Source organism: Rhea americana, unplaced genomic scaffold, assembly GCF_003343005.1.
Source record: "Rhea americana isolate MKP2758 unplaced genomic scaffold, rheAme1 scaffold_394, whole genome shotgun sequence".
NCBI lineage: Eukaryota > Metazoa > Chordata > Aves > Rheiformes > Rheidae > Rhea > Rhea americana.
The window spans coordinates 123779-146494 of NW_028186528.1; the positions used below are offsets into that span (position 1 = coordinate 123779).

The following is a 22716-nucleotide window of genomic DNA, read 5'->3' on the forward strand; positions in this document are numbered from 1 at the left end:
ATGGATCTGCTCTGATGTGAAGGGCTCCCATGACTGCAGAGCACTGCTCCACCCTGCGTGCCGCGATCGCGGCCTGCAGTGCCAGCCAGCCATTTCCCAGCCTCACCAACAGCCCTACCACGAGCGCGGCTCAGTGTCCAGGGCTGCCAGGCTGCGTGTGGCCTTTGTTCAGCAAGAGCTTCTTGCAGTGCCGAAAAACATGACAGAGGTGAACCAAGTGCCCATGACCAGCGGTCCTGGGGCATCGCATCGTCAGCTCTGCATGSGATGTGAAGCTGCTTTGCACCCCAAGGCACTTCCAGTCTGGAAGGGAGATGACAACTAGGCCAGAGCACGCTGGGAAAACGGGGGACCAGCCCAGGGTGCTGCATCCCCGTCTTTCACAGTGCAGGACCCTAAGGAGTTAACACAAAATGCCACCTACTGTATTCTATCTCTCCTCCATTGAGGCCAGCTCTGAGCACTGGCAGTAGAACAATGCTAAATTCTGATTAGCTCTGGTTTTCCAGCAAGAGGGGAGGCACAAGAGGGTGGGGAATTAATACTATTCTGCATAATTTTTAATCTAAATTCCATTTCTTTTCTTTTCTTTCTCTAGGAAGCAAACAATCTAGGGGGTTTTGTACTCAATTCCTTGCTTTCATAATCTAAATGAATTGTTTGCAAGTAGGAGCCAGCTGCAAAGCTGACAATCTCCGATCAAATCTGCCTTCCTCCTAGTTCAAGCAATCATTAATTTGCTCCTCAGCTCTGATTAGCTAATCCTGGCTGCCTTGTGGCAGTTTGCAGGGAAAACACCGTGTGAACTGCAGCTCCATTTGACAGAGCTGGAGCTGGTGGCAGGGTGACGGGATTGATTTTTGCAGAGTCCACAGTGCTCCTGGTTGTCAGCTCTCTAGCAAGAGGTATGGTGCTCTGGGAGGAAAGGCTGGTTGGGTTATTTATGGAATCTTGGCATTTTGGAAATATCAGCAGATTTCCCTTGCTTTGGGTGGGGCACGCTAGTTTGTTACACCAAGATTAACTAGCGGGACTTTAAAATAGGAACTGAAGACTTTCTCAAACAGCCTCTCTCTCAAAAATATCTGAGTGTTGCCCCATTTTTATTATGTTGCTGTTCTTAATGTACCTGGGAAATGTGGCAGAACTGTTATCTCTATTCCATAGATGGGAAACTGAGGCACGAGTCTCTACATGCTTTGTGGATGGGCCTGGCAAAGAACAAGCCTCAGTAGCGGAGCTGCCTGGAAGAAGGTATGTGGTGCTTTTTGTGCCAAGCTCTGGTTTGTTACGTGGCCTAATACAAAGACAGTCATGATCTCAACTGCTGCCAGGAACTTCAGAGCACTCTGGGCTGACATCAGGCCCAGACCAGGCCAGACATATCCAAGCAGGATGTTCATTCCCCAGGTTTGAAGGCCTCTGGTCCCCAGAGCATCATCTCCCAGTGTACAGAGTCTTCCAGCCTTGGCATGAAGGCCGTGCAGCTCAAGGGATCTCCCTGTGATCCCATGTTTTTACAGGTCCAAGAGCCCAGGCTAGTCAGACACAATGCTGGTGGCCACATCACACCCATCCTGCTGACTGGGCGAAGGGCACTGCCAGCCCTGTGTGCCACTTGCTCACACGCAGCTCTGCAGGCCTTGTCTTTCAGCTGCTGACTGCTTTTTATTCCAACACTCTCCTTTTTCAGATCAAATTCCCCTAGTGCTGGGGGTGGATCCTTTTAATTTTCATTTGTTTCAAAGCTGTACAAGGCTTACAAGCATGACAGAAATGTGCCCCGAGTGCAGGAAATGGCCTACTTAGCTGTAGGAACAGAGCTGCTTTCCCTCGCTCTGACTGGTGGGACTGTGACCTCCTGGGGCACTGGGGCAGCTCCTCATCTTCCTCAGTGGCATGTGATGTCTGAATCTTCCCTACAGAAGATTTTGGCCTCACTATAAAGCCCAAATACCCTCTGTCAAGACAGAGCTGTGCTGGGGAACAGAGGTTTGGGGAGCTACATCCATCCAGTTCCAACACCGAATTGCTGTGCAAGTGCAGGCAGGTCACCTGCCTATGCTTCTGCTCATGCAGCTGACAGTGGTAATGACAATCTCTTATCTCTACTTCAAAGTAGCTTGAAGAAAGGGAAAGATTGAGGCAGGACTGATGCCAGACTGACAAAACAGGGCTTGCAGGGTCAGACCTATAACAACACTGGAACTGACTGGACAGTTTCTGTCTAATTTGAAAGGGGACAGAGATTTCAGAGGTGTTACAGCGTTACCTGTTTGTGTGAGCTGATGGCTGGGAAGGAGACAGATTCCTATCAGGCCTTTGTGGTGGGAAAGGCTGTGTGTGAATGTGCTCACCTGCTAGCAAACCAAGCAGCACATGCATGTGGGCTGCCCAACCAGCCAGGTGCATGCTGCTCTGACTTAATGCCACTCGGAGATTAAACAGAGACCTTTTTTAGTATGTCCAAGATAGGATCTGTAACTGGATGCACGTGCATGTCCAAGTCTTTGGCCACCTAACTGCAAGCAGAGGAACAAGAAACCTCCTGGGCTGAAAAGAGTCTTACCAAAAGGGGCTGAATTTGCCCAGTGGGTCCCAAGGACACTGAGGACCTTTGTATTAACACCTGCATCTCCTGCCAAACAGCTCACTGAAAGGACCCAGCAAAGGAGGAATCTCACTAGCATCACAACTGCTGGAGAAGGAGGAGCATGTGGCATGGCTGTGTACCTTTGGGAGGACAGTGAGCTGGGCCTGGGGCAGAAATGGTTGATAACAGAGCTGCTGGAACAGAGGCAAGCGAACATTAAGCTGTCACACTTTTAATCATATTCAGTGGCTCTATCTGATTTGCTTTTTACTGTGGTTTTGTCTTTGGTTCTTAGTTCCTCTGTGAAATAAATAGAGCTTGCTTCATCTTTGTAGCAACCATCAGAAGTTAGTGTGAACAGCTGATGATAGGGTGCGCTAGAAGAGAAAGGAGGCAGAGCTCAGCCAGGCAGGGACGGAAGTGGCAAGTTTTTCCCAGCAACAGACACAAGATACCTGCTCTGTTCTGAGCCCTTCTGCTGGGTCTGGGCTTGGTCACCACAAAGAGCTGGCTGCATTTCAAGGAAGAACAAAGTGGCAGCAGAAGATGGAGTGTCTCCATAACGTCTTTCAGGGCTGCAGAAGAGGGAAGCACCTGAGAGTAAGACAGCTGTTAACCCCTGCCACTACATATATTCTTTACCTCTTAAGTTTTTGCCAGCTAGAAGAATGCTCTGAACCTTGCCCCATGCAATGCAAGCAGATTGTTGCTGAATACACTCTACTAGAAAGCACAGCTACTGTTCAGAAGGATTTGCTCTTGGGCACGGACCTTCCTCCTACCAGTCTCATCTACCTTGCTGATGCAAATACCATACTCAAGGCTTGACATTTTAATGACAAACAAGTATTAGTGCTCCTGGAGGCTGAGATCTCCCAGCATGTCTGTTAGCACAGATACCCACAATAGCATCCACCCATGGGCTGGTTGAGGCCGAGACCATCTTGGCTAGCAATCCTGGGATTCAATGTAGTGGATGCTCTCAGAGGTCAGGGAGTCGAAAAGGCAACAGAGCAGCTCTTCAGCCTGGGGGGAAAGAAGAAAGGGGTTGGAAGAGAGCTGTGATTTCTGTGCATGTCAGACAACTTCTTCCTTTCAGAGGTAGGTTTCTTGTGTGTGCTGCAAGCAGGCAGTATAGCGAGGATGTTTTATCAGGTAACTCTGTCCTGGATTGAAAAAGTCCTAGCACAGACGTGGCTATAAGCATCCCACAGCTGGGAAAGGTCTGCTAGCTGTTATTACTGTTTGGCCCTTCTCAAGATTCACTTTTTCAAGGAAGAGAAGAAAAGCAACAACACGTAAAGTCCCAATTGGGAAATGTAATGCCCCCCCCTCCCTTGGCTGCTTCTGCCTCACCTTCCCAAACTCAATTCCTGTGCAGCTCTTTGGTGTGGCTGCTTCAGAGCCAGCTTAGTGCAAAGGGCTTCGTGACCTGCCTGTACGTCTGACTGTGCTGATGAATACAGTGTTCCCCTGCGGCACTCTCATTTGCTGAGAGTTCACCCCACACAGTTTCTGAGGYTCCCCTTCTGCCAGCACTGCCTATCCTCATAGCTGCCCTGGGCTTTTAGGGCTCTTTTACAGCACTTCAACACTTCTGCCTGCTCGTAAGGGGCCCAGGAGTCTTGCCCAGAGTGCTTGGAATGCATTTTCCCCTGTGCTGCTCTGAATCGCTCCAGCACCAAAATAGCCACAAAATAGTGGCATCACCAAAATGTGGCTCTGCCACTTCCAGTGCAGTCTGGCACTGGCTGTTTGCGTGGCACTGTGACCAAGGTAAGACCATGTGGGAGCAGACACCAGTGCGTCCTGAAGCACTGGTACTCTCCGAGTTTCTCTTTTAGCTGGTGTATCTCAGCCTTCCCTCCTCCAGACTACCAAAGCTGTCTGCTGTGTTTTGTTAAACATTTGAGAAGACATCAGTTTTCCGGAGGTAAAACCCAACAGACCAGGCATACTCTCCTTACATGGAATCAAACCTTAGACATAAGCACTAGGAAGTAAATCCCGTCCTCACATTTTCTGGAAATGCAGTCCTGCTAAGGGATCTGTGACAGTAAGTCAAGTCTTTTCAGCAGACTTTAGGAGACTGCAGTGGAGGGATCTGCATCTGAGTTCCCCATCCAGGGCCCCTTCTGTTGACAGAGAGAATGAGGAACTTCCAGAGCATGAATTCACTTGCTCTAGCACAGTATTTCAAATAGAGCAGGTGAAATGAGCTGCAGAAGCGCTTACTATAGTCTAAATGACTATAGAAGAACACAAAACAACTAGCCCAGACAGAAATGTCAGCACTGAAATAGTCCCATTTGGAAAGCTGAATTCTCATCATAATGCCTCATGCCTAATCACTCAGGGAGCAAGTATGAAATTCCATTTCACTTCCGTAGTTTGACTAGACCAGCAAACACTGCAGCCATGCTCAAACCATGAGGATTTGAAATCCATGTTCATTTAACCCTGCTGAAYTTTGCCTGATATCATGTTGTTGCTCATTAGCTTTAACCTGGAGAGCCCGGCTGACATTTTGTAAACTCATTAGCAAGAGACCAGAGGATCAAACATGATTTCTACAGWCATCCGTTGAGGTACAGTCATTCTCTGATGAGTTTGCTCCTCAGATCTTGCTTTAGGATTTCTAAATCTACACTAGACTTTGGAGCAAAAGAACAGCTTGAAAAGAAGACACGTTACTTTCTGCTGTAACCGACAAATGAGAAATGCTGCACCCACCACTATCCCAGAAGCTGTTTTCTGATTTGACTGCAAAATAGTGAGGCATTGCTTTCTCCTTTCAGGATTAGGCTGATGGTCTAAACCATGAGCTGCCGTGAATAGACCCTGCTTCCACCAAAGCCAGAGGGATTTGATGCAGTGGTCCAGGCTGCTAAGAGCAGGGAGAAGACAGGCTGAAAATACTTGCTTTTTCTCTTGTCTATCACAGAGAACATCATAAACCTCTTTCTGATAGGCTAATTTCCCATAGCCATGAAGCAGAAGGGATTTTATGTCAGCCAGAGATATGTAATGTCCTTTTCAAAGCAAATCAGAAGACAGCCTAGAGTTGCTGCCCTGTCACATTACTTGGCAACAGACTGGCACCTTGGCAGCAGTAAGCGCTGTGCTATGACAGCCCTGCAGCTCTCCCAGAGTTGTGCCTGCAGACCTTCCCAGACACTGCATCCCACACACTCCCAGCTAAACTCTTGGAGAATTTTACTGCACCTTGGGGAAAGTTGCTGGGTATAGCAGCTGTACAACTCTTGGGAAGCTTGGGGTAGTTTGGCCTGGTTTGCAAGTAGGAACACGGACCTCAGAGAAAGACCTACATCTTTTAAGGCCCTATGCTTAGAACACTGCTGCTGAAGGCAGCAGCTCTCTTACGTTATATGATATTAGACACATTTAACTTTCCTGCTGCATTTTCTCAGGCAGCAAAAGGAATCTAGAGGTGAGGCTTGCCTACTTGTTACCATTTTAAATTCTGCACCAATTCTTTTACAATTCTTTGTCCTAACTCTTCAGGCACTGCCTTCTATCTCCAACTCTCTTATTTGGTTTGTACTGAACTTTGATGATTACAGCTAGCATTTTAAACATTTGTGCAGTTTATTTCCATTAAGTGGCCTTTAAGAACCTGGAGCTTAGTGTTTCCTTCTCTGGGATGAGCTATTGGAAAAATATTCAGCTAGCCCAACAGTGGAAGAGCTGATGACTTAATTTCTCTTCCTCCAGGACTTGGGCTCCTGAAACACAACTTCAAGAACATAGGACAGATACCAGCTTTGCAGTAGGGTTGAATGAACATTTTCTTTTGCTTCTTTTTGACAAATATCACAAATATTTTACTAAGTTTTGATTCTTAATTCTTCATAAAAAGTAACTGACTTCTAAGGAAAATATTAAATCTTTACCAAACCTCCAATTTTTGATTCCAAATAGTGCTCCTGGTGTCATGTGCAGCACACAGTTTGACTGGCTTTTGGTCCCACCTTTCACCATGTTCTGGACTCTCAGTATGAGTCAAGGCTGGGGCATCACGTCTCTCTTGTACAAGTTGAGATTTTCTTTAAAAATACAACCTATTTTGACAAGCTTCATTCATCATGGGGGCACAAAGGACAAGTATTTGTACCATAAACTTCTCTACTTGCCTGCCTCTCATTTTGAGGATAGAGGAGATGCTGCACAGTGTCCAGTACCGACTGCTTCTGCCAACAAACACTGGGGGTAAAGAAAAAGGGAAGCAAGTGTTACTTTGCCATCTAAGCTGTCAGAAACTACAGATGACCTAGCTCTGAGGAGGGTTATGTTCTGTGCCAGCAGCTCTGGCCATGTGCATCTGTTACTGAACTTCTTTACACAGATAAATCCTGGGTTTTACAAAGCTTTGTATAAATGGATTTGTATTCTTAAAATATAAGCCTTCAAACAAACAGTAATGACCTGTTGCATAATCGGGTCTCTGGGGCAGTGGGAAACATACCTACATCTAGAGATTTAAGCTCTGTGCAAGAGCCATTTTCTCAACAAAGATGATCTGTGTGCTTTCCCCGAAAAACCAAACCCAGGGCTTTCTGAGCTGCCCTCAGCAGCAGGGTTTGCCTCACTCRTCCTTGTTTAGCACTGACCACACTCAAGCTCATGGAAGTCACACATGAATTGACCACAAGAGGTATTCAAGAGAAATGAAAAGGCAAGATACAAATCTCCAAATTGCCTCTGTAACTAACTCCATCCACAGTCCGGGTCTTAGGCTTGAGAACTCTCCAGATACTTTCGAAACTACTCCCTGCCCCCATAAGCAGGTATTGTGCTTGGCAACAGTTTTCCCTTCAGTGGTTTTCAACAGCTCTAGGATTTTACATCTTGTGTGTTCATTTCTTGGTTTCTACACCTCCTTCCACTCTGAAGCACTGTGCAAATTTGTACGCAGAGATAAGCTTCCTCTAGGGATAACATCACTCCCTGCTGACGGCAATTAACACTTGGTAAGAATGTTTCATCAGACAGAATAACATGCAGCAAAGTTCCTAATCATTTGACTTTTGTTCTGATTGCACTACATTCTCGAAAAAATGGGAAGGTATAAGGCCTAACCAGCACTCAGATTTGCTTCTGAAACAGCTAGGCTTTCGATGTGCTTTAGTCAATCCCTGCATACTGCATTCAGCATGATGATAACTAGGTGAACTCCTAAAGACTGTGCACTATACAGTTAAGTCTTTACAATCTCATGAGCATCTTCAAGTAAAACCATTATTTTTAAAAAGCTCAAATAACCATAGAGGAACAAGTCCTGGTGTGATTACTGTTAAATCAGTGTCCCTAAGTAAGGTAACTAAATCTACCATGTCATGTGAGAAGCATAAAAAGCAGAGCATGCCTTTCTTCCAGTAGCTGCTTTGAATCTACTTATAAATTCTTCCCTCTGCCACCCTGCAGCTAGGAAATCTGGCTTTAAAAACAAGTTATGACAGGGGAAATTCAAATGCTTAACACTGGAGATGCAGGCAACTGGATGCTGCCAGAACAAGAAAGGTAAATCTCAAATCATTATTCCCTATCTATGGGTAGGACTGTGTCATTTCTGTCATTGGATTCTTCCCTCTGGGTCCTTACTGCTCTTAAGCTGTGTTTCAGCTTCCCCTCACCTCCTTCAAATGTTTACTTCACTCTGCCCTGTGAGTTAGCCTCGGCACTCTCCCAGATTATCCCAGATTCCTGCGTTGGCTCYACTCTTTGCAGTCAGTCAAGCTCACAGGCTGCTTTTGTGCCTCCACCTGCATAAATTTTGTCCCCTGCTCTAYTCTTCCTGCCCTTTGGAACAGAAATAATTCCTTCATACATGTCCAGRGAATGGACAGAGCAGGCACTGCTGTCCATGAACAATAATCTCTATATAGTTGTGAGGTCTGTGTCTGTCTTTAAGGCACCTGTTCTGCGCAGCATTCTCCAGGGAGTGAATGTCCTTGATGTGCCACTGCTAGAGTTGGCTTAGGAAAGCTTTAACAGGCTCTCAACRACCAGCAGGTATAGTAGCAGTGCCTACACGATTCTCCTCAACACCCGATTCCTGCTTCTTATCACAGTCCACCTCTGACACTCTGTCCAGGCTGCCGTGCAGATGGCAACGATTCTCCTTGTGGCACAAAGCCTAAGTAATATAGCTCAGCTGGGAATCAATGCCCAGGGTCATAAAACAGTCCCTTATACCATGCAGCTTCAGCAACACAGTTGAAATGCGGGCCAGAGCCTGTGATATCGGAATCCTGAGCCAGGGCAATAAAAGTGAAACAAATACACAGAGATTTATTTAGTGCAAGAAAGGTCATGTGGCTCCTGTTGATGGAGTCATAAGAGTAATTAACCTTACATGTTAATCTGAAATATTTATAAACTAGACAATGAAGATGTCTTAGCATGAGGTCTCTTTATGAGACACCAGTAAAGTCAGGCTGGGTTTTCAAAGATATCTGCAAAGTTGATTTTTAACACCAYGATGGCTTGTGTGATGCAGTAAGGGTATGATCTCACTGTTGGCTTAAATGGCTCTAACTGAAAATCACTGATTCTCCTTCTCCCCATCCCTGGGCACACCTTACTGCCTCTCCCTTCCAAAGGCACCATCAGTCATGAGGACAAATACTTTTTTTGGTAAGGCTATTTTTAAACGGCTGCAAAATCACCAGTTCTGGCACTAGGGTAAGAGGCAGAGTGGAACTCACCATTTAGATGTGCCTCCTAGCAGCCATAATTTATGCACACCTATTTTGGAGTTTGTCAGGAAAGTTTATGAGTTGTATAGACAGCTGCACTTGCATAGACCAGGATGAAGGGTGAGAGACAGCTGAGACTGGCAGCGTCCACACCTATTCCTCCCTGTTTACTCCTCAGCCCTGCAGCTCAATGAAAGCAGCAGTGAGAAGCCACTGCAGTGTTTGCTCTGGGTGTGCTGCCTTGGGACTGGCAGTCTTGAAGTGTATCAGGTTAAACCTACAGTACTGGGAAGTGCTATGTTGCAGATGGATTTTGCTGTGCAGCATCCTTSATTCTGATGAACAGAAGTCTAGGAAAAATAAAGAGCTGGGGGATTCTGTATCTGGTCCCAGCTCTACTGTCAGGCACTCTCCCACCTTCAGCAGTGATCTYTGGGATATCCAACAGATCCTTTTTTCCTATAAATCAGAGAAAAGGTGGAAGGAAACTCACTAAAAAGTTATTAGGTAACTTGCTTTCGCTTCCACTCAGTGCTGTAACTTGTTGGGTAGGAGGTTTGGGAGGTTGCTCCCAAGCTTGAGACTTTAAATGAATGTGAGCAATGTCTAAAAGTTGACATGATCTTCAAAGCATTTTTGAAAAGTCACTTACTATTTGTTCCATCTCTCCATCCTCATTGTGGCACCGTAACATTTGATCAAAGTACAGGAACTCCACAGTGTGACCAACTGATGTTTGGACTYGATCACCTTGATGCTTGTAAACTCCAGCATCCCCGAGTTCCTACTCTCGTTGCATTGATAGTGCTGTCTGGGAGTCCTCCAGGTGGAACAGCCAAAGTCATGACAGCCTTATCAGTGTGACTGTAGGACTGCTCCATGCTGGATGTGTCTGAAAACATATCTTGGCTTCCTTTCCCAGAGGAAACCACGTGCATGAATTGCACATCACATTGCCAAATACCAGCCCTTACACAAGGAAACTTTCCCTCTTGGGGCAAGTGGGTTAATTAGCCTGATAATCATTCTATTCCTCTAATCAGTCCCCATAGAGGGATTCTGTTTGTTTTATCAGGCTTATAAATCCTCTACCCAGCATTTCTGGTGATTTATTTAAGAGGCTGCTTTTTTTTTTTTTTTTTTTTTTTTTTTTCTCTAGTGTTTAAGTATTTTTTTCATAGAAAACATAAAATCTGCTAAGATGTTTCTCCTAGGAATTTTATTGATTCATCAGGTCTATTCCCAATGTGAGCTTTTATTTCAGAGATTTCCCTGTATCTGTGGAACCATGCTGCCAAGTCTCTGAGACACACTAAGTTTTTGACAAATACCATGGGACATGTGACTTCCAAACTGAGCAACACTCTGAGGTATTGATACACCAGAAAAAATGTAACTTATGAAGAACGGGTTGCCTTTAAGAGGCATCTAGCTTCATGAGAATCTAAACTGGAAGTGAACTACAGAGAAGAAAACTTGGCTGTCCTTGCTCAGATCACAAGCTCTCTGATAGGGGGTTGAGACAGTGGTGAAAAAGTGCTGTTGAAGTGATACTGTCCTCACCTGTCCAGGAGGGAGTTGAAGCAAATGACTGCATTGTCCCTCTGTGCTGCTAACACCAGACACAAACCATCCGTTAAGAGGGAACACTGTAAGAGAGGGAAGAACAGAGCTTTGGTGTTGATACCCACTTAAATAAGTCCATAAGCCTCACTGATGAGTTGCTGACAGCATAGATAAACGCTTGTRTGCCGTGTGAGGGGATGAAAGACATGGTGCAACAGACTCCTTCAATCTGAGGTGTTTGAACTGTTAGGTATCCTGCTCCTATGGCATACTATTATTCCTGTTCTCTCTCTCTCTGTGAAAATAAGCAAGTTGTTCAGGTGTATTATTCAGTCAATAAGTCTGCTGGAAGCAGGAACACAGAAAACAGCTGTAAATGTTTGAGATACTGTAGCTGGAACASTTCTTACTCCAAGGAGCTCGTCTCCTTTCTGACAAGGGAAAGCAAATGCCGTAATGTTCAACTCTGGCTCAGAAGCACCAGGCCCTTCTGGAAACACGCCAGCTGCGCCCAGAGGAATTCATCTCTGACAAGAGGAAGCGTTTCCATCGCCAGAAGAGCAGTGCCTCTGCCATGGCTCTGCTTGCAACACGCTGCTTCCCTTTGTCCTTCCTAGAGAGCTGTGCACATTCCTGTGCGCAGAGGGATGGCACCCTTAGGGGAACCACGGGAGAACAAACTAGTGCTTAGACTAATTGGATGCTAGATGTAATTGCTATTCTATACAGATATACTTCAAAGGGATGCTGTCAGTTTAGAAAATCACAATCTGAAAAGATCTTACCTGCTGTTATTATAGGTAACACCTAAGACTTCTGTAACTGAAGGATTGGAAACACAAATGTTTGTCTGTATTTTTTCAGAGGGATTGCTGTGTGCCTCTGACAGCCCTTCCTTGATAGCTACTTCCAGCATAAGCAGTTTCCTCTGTTGTTTGCTTTGTGCTTTTGACCGCACTTTCTCACATATTATACCTTCCTGCTTTGCTCTAGTCAGGTTCCTGACTGAAATAGAGGGTTTCTTCTAGACCCTCTAGTGCAAAGAGAAAATAGTTTGGGCCAGATACTCTGCTCATGTAAAGCAATGCATCTGTTGACCTCAGAAGCACTTCTCATACTTAGTTTGGGCAATTGCTTAAACCTTTTTGTAGACCATGGCTTGAGTTGTCATCACTGACTAATGGAGAGGCGAAACAAAATCTCTGCCCAGAAGTGSAGGGCACAGTCCAAAAAGTGGAAGAGTTATGTGTCATTGTGGAAGAGGATTAATGGGGGTGCGATTAAAGAAAGGGAAATAGAAACTGTATTTATCTGGAAGAACAAGACAGGATACAACAGCTTAACATACATAATAATAGCAACTGTGCACTAATAGGTGTATGGAATGAAAGGTTTAATAGGGATGTGTCATTCAAACTAAGGGTATGCTTGCACAAACCGACGTCAAGGTTAGGTGTCAATGAGCTTGCAGAAATATAGGAACACAAGGTTGGGACTAGTTAGCAGGGCACTCTGCCCAAATTACTTATGAGTGCTATTACAGTTCAGATGCAGTACTCTGCTAATACTGCAACCAAAGCTAGTTTGCTGAGAGCTGGTGTGCATACCTTAGCACAGCACTGCATGAAGATGGCTCTTCTTTCCTGGGGAGAGAAGCAGAGCACAGCTCCAGCTATTTCCTACCTTTGCTGCAACACTGCACTTTGTCCTGCTTAATGTCTCAGAGATGCAATGAGCTTGTGGTGCATCCAGGACAGTGAGACGCACTCCAGTAACTGTGAAATCTCTGCCAATAAGCTGATCAAGCAGTTCAACATAAGGTGGGTGCTCTGAACCCCGCAGGATTATCCCAGGCAGTATGAGGCAAGTGGTCTGGCAGAGGGTATCAAGCCATGGCAGGTCTGATGGGAAAAGATCAAACACAACAGATGGTTCTTTTATATCTACCCCTTCAACTGCTAGCCCTCTAAATAATTCTTCCCTGACAGACAAATAACTGGAAGATCAGAGACGTTCAGGCATTGTTACATTGCTGGTGATATTCGCAGATGTGACTGCTCATCCCAAACTGTCAAACTGCTGTATGCCTACGTGTACGTATCTGGAGATCACACGGCAGCAGTAGTGACCCCATTTCAAGAGTCAGACAAGGACAGCTGCTGATTTGCTACAGGAGATACTATTCCATTTMATTTCTTCCAAGCAAAGAAATCTGTTAATCCAGCTGCTTTTATAATCCAAAATGTAATTCTGATCAGCATTCATAAGATTTAATGTATTTCATATTTTCCCTATGATAAATCTATCTGTATATTAGGCAGAAGCTTTGTGATAATTATTTGCTGAAGGGAGAGGTTTCTTTGTGTGCAAGAGCTACCTCTAGTGTTCATGATGARACCGTAAGGTGAATGATGCGTCTGGCTCACTGGAGGCGCTCACTATATTGTACCTGACAATTCAGAGATCACAAGTACTTGCTTTCCCAGGGCAGTAACGCTCTGAAAAACGTTTTCTTAGATAGTAACACATCRTGGCTGTGCACTGGTTTCCTTTTCACTCTGCTTACCCATCTTTAAAGCAAGAACATAAGAGGTTCTCATGAAACAGGAAATTATGGGTGCAGATCATGAGATTTGCTCCAAAGACCAGGCTGTACAAAGCTTGCAGAATGCTTGTCATCTCTCCACAACTAGCTCTTTGTTATTTTTTTCCACTTGCAATCTCTTCTAAAGTCAAGAGGTGCTTCAGTCATAGCAGACTTGTGCCACAGACCTGGTCCTTTCCCCCTGTGCAGCAACTGTTGGGGGAAATACCCTGCTTGACAGCAACAGGGGATGGATTGGACTGGGAACACCTGCAAGTCTCCTCTCCCTGCAGTTCTGTCCTCTGAACACAGCTTGAGCTGACATACCAGACAGGAAACCCAATGACGTGATCACATCCCTGCAGTTACTCAGATGAGAGGGTCATATGCCCATGTGCAGTGCAGCCTGGCCATCTCAAAAAGCTGCTGCTACATACACACAATTACCAGTCTCCTTGTTTCAATGCTCATATAATGGCTTGGGAATGKAAGTAATGTTGTGAGATAGGCCTCACTCTTCACTATGTGCAATAGTTAAGCCTTAAACTTTCATGCAGTCAGTCCCTGATGTATTTGTGTGTAATCTAAGAAAATGAGCTTGTCTGAGAAGATAAAGCCTTACACACAATTTTTGTCAGGATCATGGAGCACRTGTAGGGCATAGCGCAAAGCCAATATAAGGCAATGCAAAGAACTCATTGATGATTGATTATCTTGGAAAAATCCTTCAGAGAGCTCTATGCAAGAGTAACTTGGTGCCTACAAAGCAGCCATGCTCTTATTAAGGCAGAGAGAAATGTCATGACTTATCACTACCCTCCATGCATTTCTGCACGTGCTGTCTTGTGCACCTGTTAGTAACGAGATCAACCCCCAAAGGTGCTGTATCACTAAARGCTCAAGGTAGGAGGTAACGGTCTGTAATTCTGTAGCATTTTTATCATGCTGTTTTGCCAGTCTACAACAATCTTGTGGCTCTGCCGATGGGGAATATGAACTGTAGTGAACAGCTGCAGCAYAGGAACATTTTCTTGGATGCCCACCCTTCTGCTTGCCAGTCACTTCAGAACTCAAGCTATAGGAATGAAAACAATCCAATTTTTTTCCAAACATGTCTGCTCTCTAGTGAATAGTGCAGGGATAGATTACCTGGCCACTGCTTGGTTATAAAGGCTTGAGATCAATCAACAAAATCCCAACATGGAAGCATCCATGTTTTGAGTTTCACCTCCTTACATAACAGGCATTGCAACCAAGTCTCTCTCATATATGTGCCTATCCAGTAAAACCAACAGGCAAGACCCAGAGAAGCTGCAGGCATCTGAGGGAACTGAATGGCTTACAGACTTTCTGAAGCCACAGCTTTGAATCAAAATCAGGCTAGAATTAACTGGAAGTCATTTTGAACTGGCAGCTGTTCAGCAGCTAGTGGGAACTGAATGAGTCCAGTTCCCAAGAGKCAGATGTCCACATTGCAAAAAAGTACTCTCTGCATAAAAGTTATTTATCGCAGAATCATAGAATGGTTGATGTTGGAAGGGACCGCTGGAGATCATCTAGTCCAATCCTTCTGCCCAAGCAGGATTACCTGGAGCATGCTGCATAGCTCATGTCCAGGCAGGTTTTTAGTATCTCCAGGGAAGGAGACTCCACAACCTCTCTGGGCAACCTGTTCTAGGGTCTGTCACCYGCACAGTAAAGAAGCTTTTCCCTCATATTCAGTGGTACTTCCTGTGTTTCAGTTTGTACCCATTGCCTCTTGTCCTGCTGCTGAGCACCACTGAAAAAAGTTCGGCCCCATCCCCTTCACATTCTCCCTTAAGATATTTGTAGGCATTGATAAGATCCCACCTCAATCTTCTCTTCCCCATGCTAATCAGGCCCAGCTCTCRCAGCCGTTCCTCACAGGGCAGGTGCTCCAGCCCTCTGATCATCTTTGTAGCCCTGTGCTGGACTCTCTCCAGTAGCTCCATGTCTCTCTTGTCCTGGGGAGCCCAGAACTGGATGAGGCCTCACCAGGGCTGAGTAGAGTGGCACTGCAGGCAACACACTTCCTAATGCACCCCAAGATACCATTGGCCTTCCTGGCCACAAGGGCACGTTGCTGGCTCATGTTCAACCTGTCATCCACCAGAACTCCCAGGTCCTTCTCTGCAGAGCTGCTCTCCAGCAGGTCAGTCCCCAACCTGTACTGGTGCCTGGGGTTATTCCTCCCTAGGTGCAGGACCCTGCTCTTGCCCTTGTTGAACCTCATGAGGTTCCTCTCCACTCAGCTCTCCAGCCTGTCCAGGTCTCTCTGAATGGCCGCACAGCCCTTGGGTGTGTCAGCCACTCCTCCCAGCTTGGGATCATCAGCAAACTCGCAGAGGAGGCACTCTGTCCACTCATCCAGGTCGTTGATGAATAAGTTGAACAGGATGGGACCCAGTACTGAGCCCTGGGGGATGCCACTAGCCACAGGCCTCCAACTAGACTCCACGCCACTGATGAYGACCCTCTGAGCTCTGCCTTTCAGCCAGTTCTTAATCCACCTCACTGTCCGCTCATCTAACCCACACTTCCTGAGCTTACCTAGGAGGATGTGATGGGAGACAGTGTCAACAGCCTTGCTGAAGTCAAGGTACACAGCGTCGACTGCTCTCCCCTCATCTACCTGGCCAGTCATTCTATCATAGAAGGCTAGCAGATTGGTTCAGCAAGATTTCCCCTTGGTAAATCCATGCTGGCTACTCCTGATCACTTTCTTTTCCTCCATATGCTTAGAGATGCCATCCATGATGAGCTGTTCCATCACCTTTCCAGGGATGGAGGTGAGGCTGACCAGCCTGTAGTCTTCTGGGTCCCCCTTCCTGCCCTTTTTAAAGGCTGGAGTAACATTGGCTTTCTTCCAGCCCTCAGGCACCTCTCCTGTTCTCTGTGTCTTTCAAAGATGATAGAGAGTGGCCTGGCAACAACATCCACCAGTTCCCACTGCACTTGTCAGTACATCCCATTGGGGCCCACAGATTTGTGGGTGCCAAGTTTGCCTAAATGATCTCTAACTCAATCCTTCTCAATCAAGGGAAAGTCTTCCTTTCTCCAGGCTTCCTCCCTTGCCTCCAGGGTCTGGGATTACTTAGGGCTGGCCTTAGCATCAACTCACAGAACAAAAGGTCTCACAATTCATTCATCACTGTGGTATCCTGGCCTCTTCTGTGGCAGGCTTTGAACAGTCATGGAAACCATAGTGACCAAGCCAGTATTGAAACATATCATAAAAGTTCAGCAGAGAATCATCTGTGTTAATAATGCCTTTTTTTTCCCCCTGTAGGAAATCAGGTCAGCACTTCTGAACAGCTCTGTATTTAAACCCATGAAAACACAGACAGGAGAAAGAAGGGCCTAGCAGACAAATGGTTAAATGGCCGGACTCCACCAGAGCTATTCTTTCCAGCTCAGAATTGTCTCTGTCCTCTGAAAGGACATCAATACCAAATCATGCTGCCACCAGATGGTTTGTCTTGCTGCCCAATTAATCAATAATAGCCTCAATCTATAATAAGAGTTACACATTTCCTTACCAAGATCGCATGGTTGCTCAGAGCCCGATAAATCGAGTTGCCCTCTTGTTTTACGTTTTATGGTCTTGTGCTGCTTGTTGATTTCCAGACCAACTATGGGGTCACGTTTCAGGTTACAGATCTGCAGGAGGGAAGGGAGGGWGAGAGAAGCAAGTCATGTGAACACAATTACCTAATCAGGAAGGTAACACTTCTCAAGTATTGATTCAGGCAAGCTGTGAAGCTTTTGCTAGTGTTGTGTACTTCTGTAATTGCCAGCCTAGAAAACACCTGTCTGTCTGGAGTTACAAGAACATTTTGTGTGCATCCCCCTTTATCAGGCTTAATTCAATATGGCATCTTGTAATCCTTTTAAAGATTGTACATTCTGACACCCTTCTAAAATCTCTGTCCCTAGATCTTCAAGGCCAGAAACTCAAGGACTTTGAGTGTCTGTGACATCTTTATCCAGTGCCTCACTGGTGCATAGTAGTTCCCAGACTGTCTCTGAATGAACTAGCAATCTGAAATCCAAAACTACTTGAAAAAGAAAGACTTTTCATTTTAGTCATTGGAAAATTATGATGGTTTGAAGTTTGGAATCAGAGACTAGCATCCACATAGTCTGAAGAGCAGGAAGGGCCAGAGGGGGCTACACCAGTGTTAGCAGGCTTCTCAGTGCTGCCTATAATACAAGGGAAGGGGCAAGATCCTGAATCTTTATGCCTCTAACTGAGAGCAGGGAAAAATGCAGGCATCCAGCAGTAAGTTGGGCCTGTACTTTATACCATGACATGTTTTACATGAGCCAGCTCCATCCTTTCCAGTGTTGTGGACTGGTGCTCCCTTTTAGGGCACCTCTACTAGCAGGGCACAAGGGGACAGCGCCATTTCCAAATAAGTGTGGCGGTGGTTCCTGCTGTGAGTGCAGGGATGTATGCAGACTCTGGGAGACATTCGGTATCCAGCGGGTTACACTATCAGCTGCTCCACTTCACCTCAGTTCCTGAATGCTATATTAAAAAAGCTGGTAAAAAACAGCCTCTGGGCCCACTGTGTCTTAACAATTGGCAGTGATGTTGCTGTCCCTCCCCACGACCGGATGCCAGAGCAGCACTGACACAGTCTGCGAATTTTGGTTCTAAAGCATCAGCTCTAAGTTCTCCTGAATCTGCAACACAGGTTACTGAACAAATACAAAAAAACACTCATTTCCACTGAGATTGTCTAAGTCAATACAAAGTTAGCACTCCCCAGTAGAAACATCTACAGGAGAATAAAAACTCGGCAGTTGGTGAAACACAGCAAGAAAATGTTATTTAAAGCACGAGAGGACCCAACTCATGGAATAGCAGGGCCAAAGCCATTGCTCTGACACAGCAGGATTCTTTCCAGGAAAGGGCAGACTCCTACCTCTTCTTCTTCTAATGTTTGACAGTCAGCGCAGCATAGCCCCTCCGGGAAAAACAGCTTCATATCCCGGACAGCTATCTGATAGGACTTGGAGCCTGAGAGATAAATACAATGAGAAGATTCTCTCAGGCCATGAATTAAACATTCTCTAGACTCACACTCATCTTCCTGAGAGATTGATGATGTGCAACTTACTGAAGTAATTGCTTTAAAGGCCAGCTCTTCTGTACAGTAATAACAAACATTTAAAACCATTATATTTAGAATGCTTTCATTGTCTTCTTGGTATTTTGATTCTGCCCTATTATTGCTCAGTTTGTTCTTCATGTAAACAAGACTCCTATGTCCTAGCAATGTTGTCAAGGGAATCTTGTTAAGGAGTCTGTGAAACTCTTGAAGACCAGCTCCACCCCGCATCGTTGTTCCCATGCTTCTGGATCACATCAGGCTGGTCTTTACGAATGGGAACAACTACTAGTTAGTAAAACAAATGTGCTTAGTAACAATAATGGAAGCCCCAAATATGCTGGTGGCTCCAATTTATAACAGAGTAACTGAAATCAGAATTAGCATAGACACTGCTTATAGCAGTATTTTATTCTGTTCACCTGTGGTCATGAAAGGTAAATTCAGCCTGCAACAAGCAAAAGAAAGAATGTGAGGATCAGGGAAGGAAAYGTGAATCATTTGAAGAGTTAAAACTAAAAGACCTTGGCTTGTTTATCGAAACATAAAAAAAACCTAACAAGGAGTCTGATTTCTGTCCATAAATACCTCAAGGTGGAAAAGGTCAGAGAAGAAAAAAAACTATTTAAAACATAGGGGTTGACACAAGAAAAAATACATCCAAACAAGATATGAATATATTTAAGTTTGAAAATGTAAGAAGATTTCTAGCCATCAGAGAAGTAAGGTTCTAGAACAACCATCCAATAGGGGTGAATGCTTCTGAGAGGGAATATATGATGGAGTGCCTGTGGCAGAATTAACTGAACTCAGTGACTTGAGAGGTCCCTCCAGGCTTAGCATCTGAATACTTCCCTGTAAAGCTATAGTGTTATAAAGCTTTACTCCAAATGTTTTCAGATTTGTGGGCGGAATGGTAGAGAAGGAAAAGTTATTCCTATATAACTGGAGTTTAGACAGATTGTCAGTGTGCTGGCACAGATCCATATTCCTAGGATACAAATACACAAAAGGCAAATATGCTCTAAAATGTTATGACTTCTGTAGGCTGCACATTCAAAAAATCATGCCATACTGTTCTTAGACCAGTCAGCCATGTCTGGGACCTCATAATTCTAAGTTCTGTATAGACAGAGTCTTTAATGCAGTAGTTTGCAATCCTAAGAACCTTCCATAGTCCCCTAGATGCTCACTCATGCAGTAATTAAGCTCCTCCTGCTTTACTTGTCTGCAAATGTTCCTCCCTTACTGGAGAACAAGCCCTTTGAGGTGCAAGGGGTTATGAGCACTCCTTTCCTTAAGGACAGACTTCTCCTTGGTACAGAATCTGGCTAGCCCAGATTCTCTCTTCAGTTTGAATTACTGTGCACACTAGCTACTGTGCATACTAGCCCTTTCCCCAATATGTGTGTAATGATGGTTTGGTGAGCCACCCATCAAGCTGGCTCTGACACACTAACACCTAATCTGGTCTCAGGGGGCAGGTGCATACAAACGGCTGGTTCCCAACTAACTCATCTGTGTGCCAGCCCCATCTTGGAAGAAAGCAGGGATCTGAGGATTTCTCTAATGCAGTGAACACTCTGTGACCTCCCTTGAAAGACAGGATGAGGCAGGCTGTTGTTAATATAAATTGGTCTTTAACTGAGTTATGCTACGGGTGGTCTAGTCCTAGCACAGGAATATTAAGTTTTGGATATATGTTAGCCATTCTTAGCCTTGACTGAGAAGTTCTCATTCTCAGACCAATTTGGGTACAAAACCCATTAATCCTTAAGAGCAAAAGAAGCAGGGTCTGGTAGTGGAACAGTATTGGTTAAACAGCCCTGAGCATTTCTTTTGTGAAGGTAGATCCTGCTCTTCAGTTACTCTCACGAGTAAGGTCCTGTAAATAATCATGGTGAAAGATCTCTCTAGGTTTATTCTTAGTCCTAAGTATTATGATCAGATTTGACAAAAAGAGATTCTACATCAAGAGATTGATTCTATTCCCCAAGCTGTACATGGTGGATGCTTCATTCACTACTGATTCTCCTCAAAAGATCATTTGATAGGGATGAAAAAGGGAGTGATTTGATAGCACAGAATAGGGTAGAAAAAGCTAATTAATCTGATATATCTTGAAAGAAAAGTTCTGGAAACTGAAGGTGTACTGTTCCTGCTAGCTCACCTATGTTTTTGGAAACTATAGATTTTATCATTGTTATATTCCTCTAGCTACAGGACCAGCACCACACTAAAGAAAAACAAATTACTTAATGAGCAGTGAACTAATGATGCTTAGAATTTTTGACTTACATCCTTCACTCCTCCCTTTGGCAATAGCCCAGGTGCCCACTTGCAATCCTCTTGGTTCTCTATACACTCCTTTCTCTTGCAATACTTCCCATTTTCCCTATCCTTCTCCATCCCCATACTCTCAGCTATCTCTCATCTCCCATTCCACCCACTCACCCACCCATCCAACATACACACTGCAACATCCTAGCTCCCTCCTATTTCCTCTGCCTGCTGCCGGGCAGGCAGCAGCATGACCTGTGGTTGGCTTGGTGTGCTGAGGATGCAGACAAGCTTGTATGTCTGTGTTCATCTGCCAGCTGGCAAGTGACTGTTAGAATAGAAAACAGCTGAGTTTACCTGCTTTTCCTCAGTGAGAGCACTTTTAGGTCATCTCTCTCCACCCAGTCACTAATCTTCTGAGACCTTACAGGAGCTCAATATCATAGAGTCTTTTATGAAGGCCTATCCCTTTATGAAGGCTGCCTGCAGTTGGCCAGTGGCTTATAAAATAATCAGGGGGAAACTCACAAATAGAGAGAAGATAGATGGGTGCTTGGGGACAATTACAAAGTGACCAGGCAATCAAGACACCAAAGGAAAGTCTGTTCTGGTGGAAGACAGATCTGGGACTGTTCTGGGAAGAAGCCTTTTTATTTATCTTCTGGGAGAATATTTCATAGCTTGAGACATATTCAGCTCAGCCACCACGGAAACAATGAAACATTTCTAGGGAGTAATGGTCTCTRCTGCCTGCCAAAGCTAGACCTGTATTGACAATGCTGGAGTAACAAAACATTATGTATTTTTTTCCTATTGGTACAGCTGAGCCTTCAGACTTTTCTTTTACAAAAACATACCATAAAATCCATTTTGGACAGTGTTGATGCCATACTGAGCCCTCCAGAGGAATGGGTCTAGTGCTTGGGCTACCTTAGGATCCTCTGGCCCTAGTAAATCTAGCAGCTTCTTCACAGCATTTGGTCTTTGAAGACACAGTACAAGGGCAGAGCCTGAGGTAAGGTAGGTACAATGAGCTTCTGAAACAGCAGGATCCTGAAAAGAAACAATGGAAAAGGAACAGGTTATAATAATCAGTGTTGGTGAGCGCTAGGTACATCTCAGCCTTTCTTTGGCTAGATCTATTCCTGTTTAAAGCAAACACATCATTGTTTTCTCTCCTCTTAGTGGTATCTGCAGGCATAAGCTTCTACTCATATGGAGTCAGAGTCAGTAAGACAGTATTTGTGTGTGACATTCCCCAGGTAATAGGAGGCCCAGTTCCTAACCTGAGTCCACAGATAGCTAAAGAAAATTGAGTGTTGAGCTTGCACCGTAGTTATGGTAGCTCATGATATTAGCCCTCAGGGTCTTAGATCAGCCAATGGTGGTTGTTACACAGTTGCAGCAGTAATTTCCTAAAATTCTTTGGTAAGAAAGGAAACAAAAACCTGTTTCTAAAAGACAGAAAAGTCTTGTGCTGTAACATGTTCTGCATATCTACATATGCTATACACCAGAAGTGGAGTTCATTTTCAGTGGATAAGAATACAAATAAATTGCTACTCTGCAGTTAGCCATTATTCTCGTCTTCTCACCGGGAGAAAGTGCTCTGTTTAAAGATCACGGTATTTTCTGCTTGGGAAATCATAGTAGAGACAGTAATACTGTAACACCTAACAAGCTCTCATTATGTCAAACAGCAAGCTTGGTTCTTTTTTTAGAGCACTTCCAAATTGTTCATAGAAGCATTGTCAGTGATTAAAGATCTTAGAGATGAATGAAAAGAATGAGATATTGTTGCTATGATCACAATGAAGAAGGCAGATACCAAGAAGA

The 22716-nt window shown here is 44.8% G+C and overlaps 1 protein-coding gene across 1 annotated transcript in view; it reads right to left on the reverse strand.

The window, feature by feature from the left end:
* Nucleotides 1-3412: 3412 nt before the first annotated feature.
* DNAAF8 (dynein axonemal assembly factor 8) overlaps nt 3413-22716 on the reverse strand; it is a 100954-nt gene continuing 81650 nt past the window's right edge. Inside the window, exons 26-32 of the mRNA XM_085313746.1 lie at nt 21738-21933; nt 18415-18509; nt 17023-17143; nt 12562-12779; nt 10876-10961; nt 6748-6817; nt 3413-3619 (exon numbers count right to left, since the gene is read on the reverse strand). Of these exons, the coding sequence (XP_085169872.1) occupies nt 3542-3619; nt 6748-6817; nt 10876-10961; nt 12562-12779; nt 17023-17143; nt 18415-18509; nt 21738-21933 (864 nt within the window). The 3' untranslated portion in view covers nt 3413-3541. The remainder of the gene's footprint in view (nt 3620-6747; nt 6818-10875; nt 10962-12561; nt 12780-17022; nt 17144-18414; nt 18510-21737; nt 21934-22716) is intronic.